At 36.6% G+C, this 22,120-nt stretch overlaps 1 protein-coding gene across 2 annotated transcripts in view; it reads right to left on the bottom strand.

Annotated features, from left to right (window-relative positions):
* The window catches only part of LOC145664458 (thioredoxin domain-containing protein 11), a 506,348-nt gene that overhangs the window by 419,910 nt on the left and 64,318 nt on the right, over window positions 1-22,120 (bottom strand). For both annotated transcript variants that reach the window (XM_081731156.1, XM_081731155.1), the window contains exon 2: window positions 3,297-3,507. In XM_081731156.1, coding sequence (XP_081587282.1) covers window positions 3,297-3,507 — 211 coding nt within the window. The remainder of the gene's footprint in view (window positions 1-3,296; window positions 3,508-22,120) is intronic.

Here is a 22,120-nt window from a genome sequence, read left to right as displayed (position 1 = left end):
TACTAGAGGTTTTCGTCCTATGTGAATGGCGCATCCACCGAGTCAACCTTTTGGAATATCCCATTAAGTTAGCTTTCAACGTAGCTAAAGGATACGTATGTGAACGAGTAGAGTTCTCCGTAGCAGAATGGATAAAGTCATGCTTCGATAACTACAAGGTTCGTGGTTCGAAATCCGTCTCGGAAGCTTCAGATTGTTTAAATTCTTAATTCCTCAGTTCTCAAGATCTTTCTCTGCCTTCGTAGCTAGAAAAAGAGTTCTCCACCTTAATTCGACAACTGCCTATTGTGATCCTCGCAGTTCGAAACCTTTTCTTCTGTTTCACAAAATCACAATTTTCGTCATAATACCAATGCTGTCCGATCAGTTTTCCCCAATTCTAAATCTGTGTATATAAATCATCCCTCTCTGTCTCCATACTTGAATCTCTCTCTCCCAATGTCGCCCAGGAAATCATATGGCTTGATATGAAACCTTCGACTTTTGAAACCAAATGTAAGCTCCCTAGTAATGTGCTATCGTAACTCTATAGGTTTTTGCTAAAAGCATTCTTTTAGATTTTATTCGGGAAGGGGGGGGGGGGAGGATTCTCCGCCGACATAAGATTTTCACTTTTTTATTAGTGTATTACTATACATTTGATCAAACAATACGTATTTATGAAGCTCAAGGGAGGGGGAATTACACCCTCGTGTTCTACCTAAATGACGCTCCTGGAATATTTGCTTCCAATTACTGAAAAGAAATGAAATGAATCATTGAATAACACTCATTTCTGTCAGTAGATATTTTAGTGCTCTGTGCGTGCATTGTAGGAAGCAGATTGTAGGAAGCACAAAACCTAATGCCCTTATTGGCAATTTCCATAGATTTCTTAGGGAGCATCTTATTAGCTTGCAGATTTTAAAGAAGGGAAAGAATGAAACTAAAGGTCTTTATGAAGCTCTGGGAACATTGTGAAACTTTTTTTTAAATGTAGGCTTTAAAAAATATTTCAGAACAAACGAATGGAAGAGACTGTTTTAAATCTATAACGTTGTAAACTTGATTCCTGTTTTTTTTTTTTTTTTTTTTTTTTTCAGCTGAATGGAAAGAGTGTACTATGTCACACACACTGTTTTAGACAAGGAGAGGTGGAAGAGGGGGAAGGAGTTGGATTGAATATTAGAAGCAACTATTCGATTCAGACATGTATTTCTGGATGCATAAGAAAACGAGGCAAGAGTTTATTATTAATTTAGACTTAGAATTTTTGTAACAATTTCTGTGCTGCGAACTGTACCGCTCCGCCGTGACTGTGACGGTGTCATGTTTGTGTTGAAAAAAAAAAAAAAAAAAAGTATCGCACAGGGATGACTTACTCCACACCGCATTGTTGTAATCACTGTGCAATGGCGTTTCATGCAACAGTTGTAGATTTTGTATAACTCACAATCGGCTGTTTCGTTTATTGGCATAAGCACTGAGTTGGAAATGAGCTTCATCGGACATGATAAGGTGTTGCACAATGTTATCTCCGTTGCTGATTAGCCTATCACTAAATGTGTGGTTCGTTGAACTTTATCTTGGTCGAACAATTTATGCACAAACTATAGCTAGTATGGATACAGTTATAAATCCTTTTTAAGGATTCGTCGCACACTTATAAGCGGAATATGCACTTGAGGACACAATTGCCGAGTTGACTTCTTTGGACTTTGGCCCATAGCACTGGACACATGTTCAATGATCATTGCATGATCGAGGTCACCCAGGGAACCACTGTTTGTTCGCGTCGGGGTGGTGCCACCTATTTCTCAAAACGATATTTGAAACGCTACTGTGCTGTGACTATGGAGCTTCCACTACTGAAAAACACATTCATGACGTACAAAATTTCAACAACAGTCACGATGATTTATTGCAACAATGAAATAAACATGTATCAGTAACTCCCATCACTGAAACAGGGAATCGAACCCGGGTCTCCCACGCCAAAGTCGCGTACACTAACCGCTTAGCCACGAATGAGCTCTTATTCTTCATGTTACGCTATATGAAAAACATGCATGACTGTTATTGGTCACAGTATTCAAAATATAAATATCTCCCATCAATATGGCCCACCCTGTATTTATGTATCAGGAATGACAATCCAATGCAAGAAATCTTCCAGGTTATTCTGTGCACTCAGAGAATTACACTTCCAGATGGCTGTACTTCTTAAGCATTGTCAAGTTATATCGCACCTAGGTAGTCCAACATTCGCATTTCGGGGAGCCACTGAACGACAGTGGTATGATGTATGTCTACTTCAACTGCAATTCGAGAAACACTTTTCGGAGAGTTCGAATCTACGATGTCTTCAGGTGCTCATAAGAACATGATGTTGGTCGTAGCCGCGCGGCACATTTCACAGCGTTGCACCGGAATGAAATTTCACAAACCAACGATGTATGAGATGTATGACGGGTTCATTCACAGCTGCTGGCCCAAACGCATCGCTCGTTTATCGCAGTTAAATGTCAAATATATACTAGTTCAACCTCGTGAAGAAAAATCACTTCCAACTGTATGTTCACCATGGCACTTCGACAGTGTCACCTTCAACAACACACTGCATCTTGCTTGAGTATGCACTCAGCCTGTTTTCTGAGCATCATTTCAGTTTGTGACGTAATACGCATGATCCCGCCTCATTCACTAGTTGCGTTACAGAGAACAGTTTCCCCACTAGAGGAAAATCGGACATTCATTCAAACTAACTGAATGTATTTTAATTTCTGCTAATTAATTCCAGATTAATTTTGACGTTTCAAACAGTAACTTAATAATCATCTACTATTTTGCCTATAAGTGTTTAATTCTGTCAGTTAAATTACACAACAAGTAACACAACTACACACTATTCTCATTATATACTCGTAATAGTGTAAACTGTCATTTTTGAAGATTTTAATCGATTAATTTTACAGTTGATTTTAATTTTAACCATTACTTTTTTACCTTTTTTTTATTATAATCACTTTCTTCTTATAATTTTATTTTTCATACTTCAATTTGTTAAAATTTTGTTTAATTTTTACAATTATGATATCTCCCTCGTATTTTCCAAAAGCTTTATGGTTAAAAATTCGATAATTATTTCAAGTTCCATACTTAAATGAAATTATTACTTCCGTACTGATCCCGAAAGAAGTTTTATAATCATAATCACACAGTTCCAGTAAAAGCATTAAGACAAAATATAAATACGGTTTAAAGAAAATCACTATAATTACATATACTTCCAGCATTTTCAAAATCTATAAATTTACCTCTTCATGGTAGTACTTCGCAACTAATTCAAACTGCCACCTTACTGCTTGACTTTCGGCATCCCAAGGAGCGTAGTACATTACAAAAGACACATCCGCTTCACTGATACGACGGAAAGCCAGACTAAGTTGGCCCTGATAGAAGTCCTCGATAATGGACGATTGGTGGAAGAATGGAATTGAAGGAGGAGTTTTTGAAAGCTTTGGTGGTCTGAAAAAGGAACGCAAATCAATCATTAATTTTAAAACTATACGGATTATACTATTAATTTATATAATATAGTAATATTCTTTGCATTTTACTAAATATTTACTAATTGAAGATACACTGTACATATTACATAAATTTTACAATATCTGCCTTCGTACCGCGACGAATATATTTCTTACAATCCTGAATAATTTACAACACTGTGATTTGGTCTCCATTACAACCTTTGGTGTTGTTTAATAGTTCATTATCAATGTCATTCTCTTTCTAAAATAAAAATGGAACAGCACAGAGTTTTCTGAACGAACAATGATTATCCAATCCATAATTATCCATAAGCATCTCCAATGAACAAATCATTTAAGTTCGTTGTATGTTCTCCCTTCTATTGATAAACAGCAAATAAATAAATAAATAAATAAATAAACACCTAATTTCTAGAAGTTACGAGGAACTATGTGCAATTATTGCTTTTTCTCACACTTATTCCTTAAACTAATGCCATCTCTACTACTTCGTTCCACACAATTGAACAATAGGAATTGATTGTTTAACTTAATATAAAAACAACTGCAAGGAAATCAAACATTTTAAATAGAATTTTCTGAGAGTTCTAGTGAAGTAAATTGTGATTCTTTTTTTTTTTTACATTTTCATTATTATTATTCATTTATTTATTTATTTATTTAAGGTTCATCCAGAAACAATATCTACATTAAGTTTGGAATTATATTATCCCATCTACGGTCCAAATTACCTTTGTCAAGCTTGAGTAATGGGTCTTCGATTCTTACGAAAAATGATTCAAATATATTTCTGTCACTATTGGTAGAGCAGAAATGTAGTACTCCGATGTGATTTATATCATGTCGTGTTTCCTGTAAAGTCAGATGTTGGGGATTCATCGCCTTTTGAATCCCTCATGTCCTTTCGCTGTAGTGGAAATTCATTCCAATATAAAATCTACTGCAAATGCACGAAGTTTCGTAAACTGTATATGCATGTTCTAAGTGTATGTGACAAAGATCATAGCGTCGATCGAAATTACCCAGGACTAAAAGAGGGCTATTCGTCGCGATACAAAAGTAGGTCTAGTGAAATTTATGCAATATGTACCCTATATCTGGAATCAGTAAATACCCCTTTGTGATATTTAAAATTTGTATTGCCAGTAGCAAAAAAATGTAATTACGACTTTGACTCTTGATACTTCCGTGGTTATTTATGCATAGGATTAGAGTACAACGAGTTAGAGGAAGAATTTATCCGTCGGGTTGCACCCGGTACCGGGATCTGTCAAGCAATTTTATTTACTCCAGAATTCTCGCCACGGGAGGAAATCGAAGTATGTGACTTTCTTCTGGTATATCTGGATGAATTTGCTATTGTGTCTTCAAATCAAGGCAGCCGTTGAAGGGGGTCTAGTGAAACACCTGCTTTGAAAATATTATCTACACATTAATTTTTCTCGAGACTTGAAAATTTGATGACCAAGTTTGTGTCGTCATCGATATTAACATTGCCAACGGTAACAATAAGGTTGTAGCCACGGGGTAAGGGGAAGAAAATCGAAGACTACAGAAACAAGCATGTGTGTCTGGAAGAGGGGGGGCTAGTGCCATAATAAAAACGTTAATGAGAGTATATTTCCATATCAGTTTCATTTTTTTCAGCACAAGGTTCTCCCACACCATTAATTTTTAGATTTACAAAGAAATTAGTTTTTTTTTTTTTTTTTTTCATTTCCTCAAAAATAATACATGAACTTTTACACTTACTCATATCACTTTATAGATTTCGACATTTTTGTTTCAGTTAAACGTTACTAATATTGTATAATTCTGATGTTCTATGATTTGTATGTGAAATATTTTCATATGAAAAATGTACTTCGGAAACTATTCCGTTCGGAATATTCTTTATAAAATTACTGAAACATAATGCTACATTATAACAACAGTGTTGAGTCAGTATATTTTTGTACCTGAAGCTAGAAGCAAGTAATAACTTTCTGGAACTACTTTCACCAGGAACCATTATTTTTTTCTAGTAAATTTTGCGAATATGCATCAAACCTGTAACAATAAATCCTCTCAAATAACTCTTAAAGGCTGCACCACTTTCACGTAAAGATATTATATATATAAAATGATACCTTTCGGATCCTCGTCTGGAGACGCGAATTGCACTATGTGGCAACGTCGCAGATAAACAACCATAGATTAGATTTACCAATCCATCAAGTAATTACATTCATTCTTGCCAGCTGACAGTTAAAGCCAATAGACGTTGACACTAGCACCATTTCTTACCTTAACAATTGATGTAAATGTTTGATGGATTTGTAGAGCACTGCTCAAGGTTCCAAGTTCATATGCGACGTTGCCACCTAGTGAAATTTTGATTCCCCATAGCGGATGAATGAGGCCCTGGAGGGCATTCTATCATATAATATTTTCGCTTTATTTTGAGTTGTAGAATAGTGCTCTGTGGGCGCCATTTTTAGAACACCCGATATATATATATATAATCCTGCAGGGGATGAAAAGTTTCTTCTTCAAGAGAGCACGCATTTTTGTTAGAGTGAAGTCCCTAGTATTCCTTCGTCAATACACACACTGGGGACACTTTAACTCACTTTAGTAACAATTCAGTAGCATCTATATAACTTTAAAGAAAGGGGGGAGGGAAGGAAACTTGTTCAGATAATTAATTTCTTTGGTGTTTGGGAAATCCTCGGATAAAAACAGTAATCAGTTAGCGACTTTCTAAAGTATGAATTCTCTTGAAGAAAGAACGAAATTAATCCTAAAATCAGAAACTTTCAACTAAGAAGAGTAGAAAAGTTTATTTAAAAAAAAGTAAAAGCAACCAGTAGGATTCGAACCAGTTAAAAATTTTGAATTCCAATGGAAAGCAGGAACTAAACACGCACGACTATCGAAACACTCTTGAACTATCTTTCAGTTGTATTGATACAAACGGCTTTTTTTTTTTTTTTTTTTTTTTTAAATCTTCTTTCGGCTAAAAAGATTGGGTGTTTTCTTTCACTAAACCAAGTTTTCTGCATTTGCCAGTGTACTATTTTGCTCTGAAACTAACATTACATTAAGTAATGAAAAAGGATCTGAATATTTCAAATAGCAAACAAGGTGTGTTGGGAATGCTTCACTACTCTTGTTTTTCTTATGACTTCCCCTCCTACGGAAGGCTGGTTCATCCTTATAGTAGCAATTTGGAGTCACCACCAGAGGCGCTAGTTTCGCGTCAGCAACGTGACGCACGCAGTACGGAGTAGAGAGACACTTGTGTACAAGTCTTGCAGAGGAGAAACGTGTGTGAGCAGAATGCCGCCGAAAATCGACAATTTTTGGGAGGGCTACATCGTAGCATTTTCTGATATAGGCTACAGCTATAGCCGAATAAGAACACAGTGCAAGAAGAAAGGTTTCACAGTGTCCTATAAGGGAATTAATGCAGCCATCCATCGCAATGCAAACCCAGAGCAAACCATTGCCATGCGCCGTCAAAAGGGCAAAAGAAGCAACTGGCTTCACAATGCAGTCAAGACGTCATTGCCAAGGTCCGCCGGTTTGTGACCCAGGAGAATCGACCCACCCAACGTGACATAGCGAGGCGTTGGACGGTCAACTGCGACGGTGGTACACCGAATCATAGGCGACAATTTGGGACTCAGAAGTGCACACAAGCGGCAGGTCCATGTTCTGAAGCCAACGCACATCGCAGAACGGCGGGTGGCATGGAAAAGGCTGTATGACGGTTCGCCTGCCAGGTAACAAATGATGTTATGTGATCACTTTAGATGAAGCATGGGTCTATTTGACAGAATCCCAGCAGATGCGTGCAATTTACTACCGCCGCAGTGATAGAACCGATCATACAAAGTGGGTTCGCTCCTGCAACGAGAGTTTTCCAAAGGGATTCATGGTAGTGACGAGTTTCTGTGCAAAAGGAAAGCTTCCGATACATCGGGTGTCATCAGATGTCAAGGTGAATGCAGCGTATTATATCGAGCATGTACTGGAACCCATCTATTGCCAACATGCCCCGGCTTTGTATGGTAGTGACACTGACAGAATGTTCATCCACCAGGACAAGGCCAGCAGCCATACTGATAAACGAACGGTGGCCTACATCACACGTATAGAACATGAGACAGGTGTAAAGGCTATCCCATTTCGAGACATCCCCGTCAAGTCACCAGATGCACCCCTATGGACTTCTGTTCTTTCGGCCTCCTCAAACGGAACATCAATAAGCGTCGTCCGACCATACTTGGTGGCCTCTGGAAAGTGTGCAAGGAGGAGTGGGCGAAATTGGATCAGGCAGTGCTCAATAGAGGTCTCCTTCAGTGGAAACTACAATGTCGTGCAATCGTTCACCAACGGGGCTCTCACATCGAACATGATCGCTGGTAGAAACGGGGTTTTACGCCCTAGGGAACGGGTCTACTTCACTACCATACGGCTGAAACAGCCTTCTGTACAACTTGGAGCGCGTTGTTGCCAAATTCACAATTTTATGGACTTAGAAAAATTCAGGTGTGCAAATATATTTCGGAGAAATGTACATATGCTGCAGACAAGTTACAGCAAGTAAAATTATCATCAGGAGAAGAAATAGTTTTTAAATTATATTTTCCGATTTTTGTCAATATTTCCGAACAAAAGATTTTTCTAATGGTTTCAAAATTACGGAAATTTTACACAGCACAAGGAAGATATCTCTATAAAATATATACTTAACATATAAATTAAAATGATTCTGGCTCCGTTATTTTAACACTTCCCTGCCATTACGCGGGAATTTCATAAGATTGCTTAAGGTAATTTAAATGCGTCTATATTAATTAATCAACTAGGATTATATTTGAGTTTCTTTTGTAGCCATAACTCCATTCTATCACGGTGGTAACTTGGATGAGTGGTGCACATATATTTGTTGCCACAAAATTTCCCTATTCTAAGGAATATAAGTACTCAAAGATCTTAACTGTAACCTAGGAAATATATATATTTTTTAAATATGTATGTGTTATAAAATATCTTGTCTATAAAATATTTTTTTTTTTTTTAATAAAATAAGCTATAATATATTTAGTAGGAATTCAAGAGATTACAGAATTGTTTATACTAGAAAAAGGAACTCAACAAGCATGTAGACAAATTTAACAATGCAAGACAATTTAACAACATATGTGTAGAAACATCGACTATGAGAACAATAATATTGGAAATTGGCAACACCTGCGGAACAATTGTTGCAATATATAAAAGAATAAGCAAATGAACATAATTACAAGAAAAACATATATAGGTTAATATAAAGTTTTAATATAGTATAGTAAAATATTCGAAAATACAGCGTGAGCACAGAAACAGTACCTGATTTTAAAGTGCCATATAATTAACATTTAATTTAATATTTACATGAAATTTTGTACAGAGCTCAGTAAACTCAAAGTATTTTCCCATCTATCTTTTCAGAATCCTAGTTCTGACCAGGGCAGCTAGAGGCCAGTAACATCGAAAATGGCGTTCACTCCACAGCAACGAAGCTGGTGTGTTTTACAATTTGCAAAAACAAGCAGTTTTGGGAGAGTGCAGCGTGATTTCAAACGACAATATAATGCTCATCCACCCACACACAAATCCATTGTGAAGTGGCATAGAACGTTTATTGAGACGGGGTACATTTGTGATCAAAGAAAAGGACATTCAGGGCGACGTCCAGTCTCCAAGGAAACTGTGGAGCGCGTAAGAGCAGCCTTCGTACACAACCCACAGAAGTCTACACGTAGAGCTAGCAGGGAGTTGCAGATGCCGCAAACAACAGTAAGCAAGATCTTACGTAAGCGTTTGCGGTGTTACCCGTACCGACTGCAGTTGGTTCAGAAGTTATACCCACAAGACAAGGTAAAGCGCCGTCAGTTCTGCGAGACTATGCAAAATTTCATGGAGGACGACGAAAACTTTCTGACGAAGATCATTTTCAGCGATGAGGTGACATTTCACTTAAGTGGAAAGGTGAATAGACACAATGTTAGGATTGGGGAACCCAGAATCCTCATGCTACTGTAAATGTGGAACATGACTCACCGAAAATCAATGTTTTTTGTGCAGTATCAGAGCGTCGGGTGCACGGTCCGTTCTTCTTTCAGGAACAAACAATTACAGGTGAAAGTTACTTAGCATTGCTACGTAACTGGTTGATTCCACAACTTAGTAATGCAGAGATAGACGACTTCGTTCTACAACAAGATTGAGCGCCGCCACACTGGCATCGTGCAGTACGCAGGTTTCTAAACGAGAACCTCCCAAACCGATGGATAGGGCGCTCTGGAGTCAATGATCAAGTTCTTTGCAAGTGGCCTCCAAGATCACCTGACCTCACTGTTTGTGACTTCTTTCTGTGGGGATTTGTGAAGAACAAAGTGTATGCACCTCCACTACCCGCAACTCTGAACGATCTCCAAGAACGCATCAGTGATGCTGTCAACTCCATCACACCGGATATGCTTCACAACGTGTGGTTGAAGCTAGATTACCGCCTCGATATCTCCCGCGTTACAGGTGGCGCGTACATCGAGTGTTTGTGATTTCAATTATTGCTACAAAAACTTTTTGAGTTTATGTATCACTGTTCAAAATTTCAGCAACATATTCCTTCGCATATTAAATTTACAGTAATTTGGAACCTGGGACTGTTTCTGTGCTCACCCTGTATAGTAAAATATCAGAATTTTCCCAAACTTTCCGGTTTTTTTCAATGGTTTTCATTTTAAAAGCATAATGTAGTAAACAATTCAAAAATTTCAATTTTCCCAAACCTTTCGTTTTTTTTTTTTTTTCAAAGCTCGGGGGAAAAGCCGTAAAAAACGGTTTCTTTTTCCAAAATTTCCGTTTTTTCCAGGAGGCGCGGTGGCTTAGTGGTAGAGCGTTCACCTCCGGTGCTTGGAGTCCCTGGTTCGATCCCAGCTCGCGCCGTGTGGACTTTGTAGTGGACGAACATCGTGATCGTGGGTTTTCTCGGAGTTCTCCCGTTTCCTCCCACTTTCTTCATTCCACCATTTCATTCATTTCTCATAATCACAGTCTCCTTTCGTCTAACTGGCATAACCGTGGGACGTAAAACTTAGAGATTTAATTTCATTTCATTTTCCGTTTTTTCCAGGCCTTCACAACTCTAGACATGACCTTAAAGAGGAAAGGAACGATAGGGTCGACAGATCTTGTCATACAACCACATAGATTAAACCTCTTGCATTAGTTTCAGCTTGTAACTCTATAATTGTAAACATAAATTCAGATTTCTTATATCGTGCACAAATATTCCACCGGTAGAAATTAGTGATTAAATTCTAAAGTTGGTCGTCCGTTTCAAGCAAATTTTGAAAATTTACCGGGAAGAAATAGATAATTCGCTCGTTTGTGTTTTTGATAATATGAAATGAGAGCAGAAGTTGTATTTATATAAGCGGTTATAAACATGGAACTATTTGGCACGCGTAGGGAATTACTTGGTGCAAAGTTACTGCATAGTTCGATTGCGATAACGTAACGATCATTTGTATTCTAAACATGGCTTTCAAGAGGAACTATCAGAAGCTCTATCAACAGGACGTCACATGAGCCCGGGCGCAGATCAAATAACCTTCTAACACCTCAAAGACCTCTCATGTACAAGCCATCAGCAATTACTAAGGGGCTTGCAATATGTTTGGACTACAGGACTCCTTCTGCAGAACTGGCAACATCATTTAGTAGTACCTATATTGAAACCCCACAAGCCATTGGACCATGCTAATAGCTATAGACCAAACACGCTGTTGCCTTGCCTCAGCAAGGTTCTGGAAAAAAATCACCTTAAGAAAAATGCAATGGTACACGGAATGCAATAACATCTTTCCTCTACAATCATTGGAGCCCGTTAAAGCAAGGCTACCCGCGACGCGCTCTCCACGTTTCTCTTGAATATTTGCAAGCTTTTCAACATCATTAATATATTGTGGCACTCAAATTGGACTTTGATAGAGCCTACGACCGTATGGTGCTGGACAAATAGCTACATCATCTCAATAATGCTAAATTGCCGTCTCAATTTATCAGATATACTCATAACTGGCTAGATAACCGACAAGTCAAACACCACGGAAAAAAATATCTGCTCCTCGCACTACCTCTCAAGAATTACCCCTAAGGATGCTGTATCAGCCCTCTGTTATTCAATATTTACATGTCAGAATTTCACCTCGTTCTCCGACAAAATGTACGAATACTCAGATACTTTGATAATCACCTATTATACGTACGCAGTTCTTCTCTACCTAAAGCCAAACGCAGACTTCAAGCTGCCCTGCAGTATATTCAACAATGGAATTTTATCAACGGCATGCATGTCAACTGGACAAAAACGACATATACCATCTTCATACGAAACGACAACTGGAAAATATTCGCTTGCATATTGACAATCACACGCTGGAACATCAGCCACAGCTCTCTTACTTCGCTATTCTTTTAGACTCCCGCCTATCCTGGAAGCCACAGATAGCATCCTTTCAGATAAAGATTCAACTATATCTCAACATCATACGCAATGTCAGTAACAAAAAATGGGAGACGGACATTGGACCTCTTCTGGGAATTTCACAACAATGTATCAAAGCCATATCGTAATATGGAGGACATCTTGCTCCCTCTCCCGCTAGACCTCTTCATCTTCAAGCTCTCACGCACTGTGCGATTTTCTCGTTCAATCTGCGCCAATTAACGCTCTATTAGAAGCAGCAGGAACATTTCCTTTCCCGGTACAAACAGAGCACACCGTCTCTCGTTACATCATGCGAAGATTAGAGAATACCTCATCTACAGTTATTCCTAAACTGGAACTGATATACATGCAAAATAGAAACGGCTCTCTACCGTACCACCAGACTTCCCTAACTGTATCATGTTTATGTGAACCTGCGCCGTTGGACCCAGGTCATATACCGGAGCCCTCGACTCCCATGTTATACAATACCGTACAATACCCATGCGACATACCAATCTGTGGAACTGGAATTCCCAATCAGTACCAACAAACGAACTAATCTCTCTAAGTTCCGAAAGTGTGGCCCCGAGATGGGAACACTACATGGCTCTACGCCATCCTCACTATATCCTAATCTATACAGATGCTTCTCAACGAACGCATGAAATAATGGTATACACAGGAGTGGGTATATACATACCACACACCTCTTAATTTGTTATACAACGCCTCCCGAACCATATGTAGATCTTTCATGCTGAACTATGGGCTATTCGTACTGGTATAAGACACGCTATACAGCATAATTATCAATGTTTCGGTATTTGTAGCGACAGTCTCAGTGCTTTACAAAGCCTCCACATATCAACTCTCTCAACCCATTCAACATGGATCCATAGCAACATTAAACAAATTACGATTCTTGGGGAAAGAGGACAATGTATCAAGTCTTTTCATGTCCCCGGATACTTTGGCATACCTGGCAACACTACAGCCGACATCTTCGCAAAGGAAGGAAAGCGTCTGGACCACATCATAAACATCCCTCCTCCATCGGGGACCCTACATACTTATCTTCAACAGCATCGACTACAAACGTTACCAAGAGCAACAATACACTGTGAAGGTAAACATTTCTGGGCTCTATTCCCACGTCCTATGACTAAAAAGTGCATTTTGCCTCAAGGTTGGACTAGAGACACGTCTGTTTAATTTTTCGTTTGTATCTAAGGTACAGCTCAAACGCCTTATCGATTATATCAGCTAGGTTATCGTAACACACTTCTGTGCTACTATGGTGAAGAAGGACGACTATCTCATCTTATCTTCCAGTGTAAGTTAAGTCCAGTTTATCGTCCAACTCTTCTTACATGGTACATCATTTCCATCATACCAGCCCAGTGACTTTCTTTTCTATTAGCGAACAATATACGCATCGCAGTTTATTATCTTCTTCAATATATAATAGTGAACAACTTTAGCTCTAACTATAATATCAGAGTTCATAGTGATCTAGTCTCTTCTAAATAGTTGAAAAGTGACCAAAAGCATATGAAAAAAGTGACCAAAATCTTATCAAAAGTAACTTTAAACCTTGATGCCAAACTTGGACATAAATTGAATTTTATATTTTTCTTTTTTCAATCAAAATATGCTGGATCATAGCTGAAATACGTAATGTTTTAACATGCTAAGATTAAAAATTATTTTACTTAAGTTTATCAGCTAATAAAAAAAAATGTATTACTTTTGTTTAAAAGTTCATTATTAATTTACATACTTTGCACGGTTTTGTATTTTAACTTTGATCTGGATGGGTAAGGCCAAATTTCTATATCTCCATTATGTCTAATAATACAAAATTAATGTAAGTAATACATAGCATCTAGATTACCATTAACTGGTAATAAAATTTTGTCTTATACAATTGGTTTGTTACAAATTTTGTCTTGGTATTACATGATTGGTAAACATAGGTACGACTTCTGCCAACATTCTGCATACAATGAAAAGTAAACTGTAAACAGGTAGTATGTGTCATTCTCCTTTAACACAATAAGATCAAAGCAAATAATGTGGATTATGTTTATACCCTTATTATGAACTTTTAAAATAAATTACAAATGTTAACTAAAACGCAATTGCATACAAAATGAAATAAAAAGGAGTAACAAGAACCTATGCTAACAAATTTTCATATTTTCACATAAACTTATTCTTTCTTCATAAAGAAGCGAGTTATTAAGGAGGAGTTTTTCTTATCCACCATTTTCTGCAAGTCATCGGTCTGCTTCTGTTAATCTTGCAAATCTTTCCTTATTTTCTTCAACTCCTCCAACGTATCCTGCGCAAAATGAACTTAAGTCATGTCCTTTTTCTTCACAACTGTTTTCAGACGTTTAGAAGCTTTGAAACAAAAGTTCATCTTCTGCTTTACCTTTCGTATCCTCTTCTTTTCTTTTCTGTTGTAGGATTGATTTCATGTCCACAATGCCCCTTTTTGTCTTTGTCAATTTCTCCATTAACTCTCTCTTTACTTATTATTTTGTTTCATCTTTCTTCTTTACTGCTTCTTTTTGGGCTTCCTCTTTTTTTTAGGTTTTTTAAGTATGCTTTGTACTTACAGAAAGAAGACTTAGCAGAAGTAAGAAGCTTTTTAAGTAAGTGGAACTAGTTCTGGGCTATTTCCAAATTTCTTCATCCCAGACATTATATTTAACTTAGCATTGAGAGTTCTTAAACCATCGTTGTGCAATCTTCAGAACAGACGACATGACAGTGAAAACCCGCGTTCCACGCCAGCACTGCCATGACCTAGAGACAAACATACTTTCACCACCGTTGCCACTGTAGGAAACTTGATGAAAAAATTACTTCTGAAATCACCTATTTGGCAACATAAAGACTTCCTAAGAAATTCTCAAGTTAAAGTAACGCTACTCATTTCTCAGTAAATCTAAATCAATGTTGAGGGGAAGAACTTTTGCCAGATTTGTAATATATGTGACACTCTCAGATGACTTCACATTTAGACAAGTATTTAAGTTCTAGGAAAATTTCAATGGTTTTCACTATGTGTTTATATACTGCCACGTAGTGAGACCTTACATTTTTCTTGAAACTAAGCACATCCTTCTCCCAGCTGCTAAATGCTAATCTTGCTTCTTCACACTCCTCTTCACACTCCTCTTCACACTCCACTTCACACTCCACTTCACCAACAGGTACCAGATTTTCCTCACTTACAGTACTTTCATCCAGTTCAGTCAAAGATGTAACAACTTCTTTCTTCACAAATCGCAACAAACACACGAAGTTATTTTACCCCCCCCCCCAAAAAAAAAAAACAGCTTTTAGTGACAAACTTGAAAATAAAAATAACTTTTAATGACCAATTTGAAAAAAGTAACTTTTAGTTAAAAAAAAAAAAAAAGTGACTCGCTATGAGCACTGTAATTTTTACAACAGCATCATCTATACCACCATACATGTGTACAACTAAAGTGCCCAAAAAGTTAGGAGCCGGGGCAAGAAAGCAAGAACAGAACACTGCCGCAGGTGTACAGAGACGTTGCCCTGGATGGGAGTTAACAGGAATACAGTTCGTGAAACAATACGGTAATAATGAGGAAAACCTTTTAAAACCGTGTGAGTCATGGATTAATAAATCTAACAATAAATTGCAATAACTGTGGTAAGCAAGTAGGCTAACTGCAAAGAAACGTGAAGAAAGTTATACTTTTCAATGTAACAGTAAGTCACATGGGAAAAGGTACTACTGATGGAAGGCAGCAACGAAGGGAACTATTTTTACCACGCTCATTTATCTCTGGCCTGCCCTAATCTAGCCTCACCTAATCTAAACTTCCAATTTTGTCGAAAACCACGTGGACAACTACTGTGCCACCAAGTGCTGGCTCCCTTTCCTAAGGTCGCTAGTATTGCTTTATTTACATCGTAGAAGAGGTACTTTTACAAAGTTGCCAACGGCTTAAAGCGTTAGGATACTAAACGTCAGGGTTGGCAAACACCGTAGTTTTTATTTAAAAAAAAAAAAAAAAAAAAACTGTTTTTATTTTGGTTTAAACCGGACTTTTTGTTAACTTTTTTTTTTAATAGTTTGCTTTATGTATTTATATCACATATGGACAGAAAAAAGTTTTTCGCCTTGGTGTTATTATGCAACAATCGGGTTATGCTGGAAGGGGTCACATAAGCTTAAAGCGGAATCCAAACCGCTTCTCGGCTTACATCTGAAAGAAATTGTCCTCCATTTGAACTCGAAATCGGGACTAATTGGCCACAAATGGGATGCGTCTGCCGACTCACTCACGAAGGACTCCTCTTTACATACTTGTTAATATAATTGTCAAGAGTCATTTCACAAGGACAAAAAGATAAACAGTTGCACAAGTGAAGCCATTATACAGAATTGCATATGGACAATTTCAAAATACTGCAAAGTACAGAACTAATTTTGTCCAAGTGACTTCACTACAATTTTTATTCCAAATTAAAGACATACAACGACTTAATTGCATGTCACTAAGAAAAGTGAATAAAGATACGAACTATTTGAGTCCATTTTGGCTCTGACCCATTTATACATAAATAGATACCAAAGATATTTCTGATTTCAGTAAATGCCTCTCGTGGGGTTTGTATGACCCCCCATAGCGATCTGCGATGTGATCGCAGAAAATTTTCCGCGCCTGTGCAGAAAAATTGCCAGAGGAAAAAAAATCTAGCCAAGAGAAAAGTGTATGCCTGCTATATGTAGATGTCTTAAATGCACGGACAACTCGCATAAATAGAGTTTTAACTGTTTTTTACGTCGCGTAAAGCGTATTTTTAACAATCAGAAGTCTTTTTCTGCAAAAAATTTTTGTAGGATACCTGCAGAAAATTTTTGACTTACAAAAGCTCATCGCACAAAGACAAAGAAAGTTCTGCCATCAGGGTATGACCCCCCCCCCCCAATAAAAAAAAGTACGGCATTTCGATGTATTTCATCAATAGTAAACATTCTTAAAACGAAACAATATTTAGAATTTTTCTTTGATTGCAATTGCATAACAATAATAATAAACTATAAAAATATCACAAAAGAAACTAATAAACTTAAAAAAAAAAACAAAAAAAAAAACATAAGTGGCTTTTGTAGTATAATCTCTTTGAGTAATGAATGGGAATTTAAGTCTGAATATAATACGAATATACGGAAATGAAACGTGATAACCCACAAATGTCTGTTTATCAAGATTTTACGAATACTTACGCTCTTACGAACATTTTTCGCTTTTTTGATTTTAACCAGTTGATTTTTTTGAAAAAAATAAAAAAAAAAAAAACAGCTGGTTTAAACCAGCCAACCCTGCTAAACGTGCTAGAGACAACACCAGAAAGTAATCGAGAGGGAGAGGCAGTATCGATAACAGATAAGACATGTTGTTAGTGCTCGGTATCTTATCTTATACGATCGGATACGAACAACAGAAATAGATGCCTTCCATTTCCACTCAGGCAAAAAATAAAATTGTACCATCACCATCTCAGATATTGTTGAAACTTTTTTAAATAGAAACTAGACATGATTTTAAGAGACCCAAATTTTTTTGTTTTGTCGAAAAAAATTATCCCGCCAAGTGATGGACCATCAAAGATGAGAAGTACAATTTGTGCATTGCAGAAAACATGGAAAATGGTCAACTTCGGAGCCCCACTATTCAGCAATGGAGCCGCGTAGAGTTATAATTCTTGTTGTGGTATGTACACTCATGTCCAAAATTATTGTCGCATATCTATAACTATCTTCTTGTAAGAATATCATTTGATAATGATTTTGCAGTGTACTTTTAATACTGATACTATGTGTATAACCGGGAAATGTATATTTGTGGTAAATTTTATAGGAGAATAATTATAAATACCAAAATTAGAATAAGTAAAATAAAATGTTGCTAAATGGACAAGAAAATTTTATTTTCGTTTTATTGTTCTTATTTACTGCTCTTTTGACATGAAATTTACCACATACATGTATTTGCCGATTATACACATACTAACATTATAAGAAATATCGGACGAATTCGTTATCAAATTATATTCCTACAACATATTTATAGACATGCGACAATAATTATGGACATGAGTGTACATAGGGATATAAACTATATTATAGTTTGGTTTGCGCATGCGTATCTTTTTGTACGTAAATTAACAAATGAACGCCAGTTTATCTGAAAATTCGAAGTTCGCGATTTTTTTTTTTTTTTAAGGGGGCACTTCCATTTCGAATTTTAACATTCTGTTTTCACGGTTGGTAAGACCTAGTTATCCGCTTTCCGAAAAAGAAAAAAAACTGTATTGCTTCTCTGTGCAACCATTTTGTCGCAAAAAAATCGAGAAATTGTCAAATTTTCAAAAATCGACATTTTTGGGCGCCATTTTCTCGAAAACATCATTTTTTACAATTCTGAAATTTTGTTCGATGGTTCAACTTTACATGAATAATAAACATACCAAATATCATTCTCGACCAATGCTTCATGAATTAACTACAGCTTTTTGAAGTTAGCGAAGTTTCGTTAATTTTGATGTCGCAGTTGGCAACACTGGGAGCAATAAAAGTGCAACAATTTGATGATATTTGAGACTGACATTCATTATATAAAGAAAAAACGTTTTTCTTGATTGTTTTTTATCAAAAAGGTTCTCTGAAATAATAAAATGAGCCTCCCCCACTCCTCCTCCGTTTTCGTAAACCGAAGTAATCAGAAGTGAAAATTACGGTTATGAAACATGCAAATTTTAAGTTTACTTATTTAAAATAGTCTTCGATAAAAGTTTCACTGATTTTTTTTTTCCCCCAAAGTGAAGCATAATTTGCTTGCTTAGTGTCTTTGCTAATGGAATGTAACCATGCAGATGCTCCGATAGGTGTTGGTGCACTCACAACTCGTAGGCACGTTGTCGATAGTCACAAAACACTTATTCTCACTTCTCTTATGGAAACCTGTACCCTGTTGAAGGTCCATGAAAAAGCATAAACAGCACTTTAACTTCACGTAATTCATGATTTTGTGACAGTTGCATCATCACCATTTTTATTTAATTTTTAAATAAAACTTTTTAATTCAATTTTGCATATAATTATGAACAAAGTTAGTGAATATCATTTTTATTTTCATTTTTGTGTGTTTAAAGAAGCAAAGGACATTCTTTATTTTCCTTCACTATCCGAGAGTAAGATGTTTTCTTTTTTTTAATTTTTTTTTTTTATTATTCTGTATACCTGTCGTTGCGGCGAGGACATTTGAAAGCCCCTTCTTTTGTCTCCTAATACTCCGCTGCTTAAGCTACACGCGTAGAAAAAAAAAGACCATACATACAGAGGACCCTGCGTGAGCCCAAGAAAGGAAAACAAAACAGCTTTTGGCATCTTTTTGTGAAATTGGAGAAAAATAATAAAGTCTGAACACACTGAATAGAATCCAAGTGGAAAATAATCTCTGTGAATTTGTCAAAATCACATCCTAGACCGAATGTCGCCACGCAGAACCAAGATAAAATTTTAACATAGAACTGTAAAATGGTCCAAAACCACGCACGAGACGACTAAACGCCAAATCAACCCCTATAAAAATTTTATATATAACATGTGAAATTTGAAGAAAGCACGTACGTTGGAGAGACGACGCTCGAACACCGTAAATAGGCGGAGACCAAGAAAATAAAAATTGAGGACACCAATATAATCTGACCAATGAAAAAGAAAATTAGGGGGAGCAAAAACGCAGTTAGAGGCGTGTCTTAAACAATCGAGAAGTTGAGAATTCAAAATTCCAAATCAGTCAGTCGTTCAGTGCTACGTAGTCAACAAACCGGGAACAAGTGCGTTCTAAAACTTTTACCCGGAACACATACACACAGACACTACACTAAGTCAAACGTAAATTAAGAAACAGTATGCGAGGCTAGGTTAACAAATAGCCCGGTGGACGATCATTCAACAACACTAAAGTATAGGCATTTATACTTAAATTTTCTGCAACAAACTAATACTTTTAAAATTTCCGCAACTAAGTAAACGTTTACAGACATTTTGTGTGACTGATATAGTTTTTACACATACATTTATGAAAAATCTTGCACACCAAGCGTTAATAAACTGATTTCGCTAAGACGCTACGATTACTAACTAGACGTGAAAACAAACTTGAACGTTGCCTACACACTTTCAAACAGCCAGTTAGACTAGCCTCAACAATACGCAATTAGTTTAAAATTGTCATGAACACTTCATAAGAACATTTAATATAATTAGTCCGTGCGACACAACACTCACGACACAAAGAGTGATGGTGCAGTGTAATAACTGGAATTTTTAGTGCAGTAAAGTGCATTGTTGGAGAGATAAATCAGCGGAACAGTGCTTGTTTCGATGGACATGGACCGACCAAAGCGCGTCGCCCCTGGCAGTTTAGGAGGAAGGCTCACGAGGAGTCTGAGGACAGAACTCAGGACCCAAGACATTCGTCGCACAGACATGGAAAGAGGAGACGTGTGGACCTCAGTGTATGTGTGGTCAGCGCAGTGGTGACAACGAAAGGTAGGATCCATCTAAATTATTTATTGGTAGAAAAAGGAAAAATTCTCAGCATTAAGTAAGAATGCAAGACGTTCTCTGTACCAAAATTAAAGTCCGGAAATAGTTTAGACTTCCAAGCATAACTCCATCGCATTGAAAATAGACATGATAATTCGAACTTGAGCTATCAACGATTAGAATTTTTTTTATCTTAAAGTCAGCCTACATTGAACTGTAGAGACACTTTGCCAATTTTACTTATGTAGTATGTGATATTAGTGACCGCATCATTCTCGTTCAAGATATATTAATTCCTATATTTTTTGTCACTTATGAAGCATAATTGCGGATAAAAAGAGATAAACTCAATGTAAACAAAATATATATAGACTTTTTAGTGGCTCGAATGGTGCAATTCTTGATAAAATATGACTATTAAGTATTCAAATTAGAATGTTTAAATTTGTATGCAGTGAAAATACGTCTAAGCCATTAACAGGCATTCTTTTAATGTAAGATAATTAAAAACCAAGCTTGATAATTTTTTTAAGTGTAATCAGTGTATTGTTTAAATTGTATGGAATCATTATGTCTGTAGAGTCATTTACAAAGGAGTTGGTAACTGATTAAATTCATTGCAATCAATATGATAATAGGAGCTTTATAAAAAGTATGTATCATGTTTCAATGAAAGTATTCGACGTAGCGAGCTTAAAATGTTAATTAGTAATAAGAAAAACTCGAATAATCTCACGATTAGTCATTTTTGGTTAGAGATACGGAATCCGTTATTAAGAACGGAATAGCTGTTAGATTCTATCATGAAAAGTATGTGTTGGCAATAACCATGAAGTAGGCTAAGCAAAGCCGCGTTGAATGAATTATTCTGATCCTCAAGCCAATAGAGCGATCAGAAGTCTATGCGCATAGGCCACAATAATTACGACAACCTACGGATACATGCGTATGTTACTGTTGCAACATAAGAGAAACCATGAAAAATAGATAAATTTGTCTAAAAATTTATTTCAAAAGACGTCTTTGCATTTATTATGAATAGTCTGGTATAAATTGTATTCTGTGTGTGTATGCATGCTTATATTTATGATTTATTTGTGTATATTTGTGTCTTTATATTTTGCTATATTCGCTAATATGTGTGTATACATGTGTTATGCATGGTTAAGTCACAATATTAATCACATTGATATTATGTATGAGGTATTCTTGGTGTTTATGATGATATCAAATTTAATATCAGGTGTAATTATCTCCAATTCTCAGTGATAACTACGAACAATTAGAAGTCAGGCTTAGGCTTACTCATTTTCTTTAGCTCATTCTGCTCTTCTCTCAAATTTCCCACTAAATTCTAAATCAAAGTCCTGACTTAGTCCAACTTATGTCGACCTATTTCAACTTATTTCGATTTATTGCTATTTCAATGTATTCCAACTTACTCGGAAA

Source organism: Thermobia domestica, chromosome 11 (assembly GCF_964235325.1).
Source record: "Thermobia domestica chromosome 11, izTheDome1.hap1.1, whole genome shotgun sequence".
Lineage (NCBI taxonomy): Eukaryota > Metazoa > Arthropoda > Insecta > Zygentoma > Lepismatidae > Thermobia > Thermobia domestica.
Note: the sequence above shows the minus strand (reverse complement) of the source record. Positions and strands in the feature narration are given on the sequence as shown.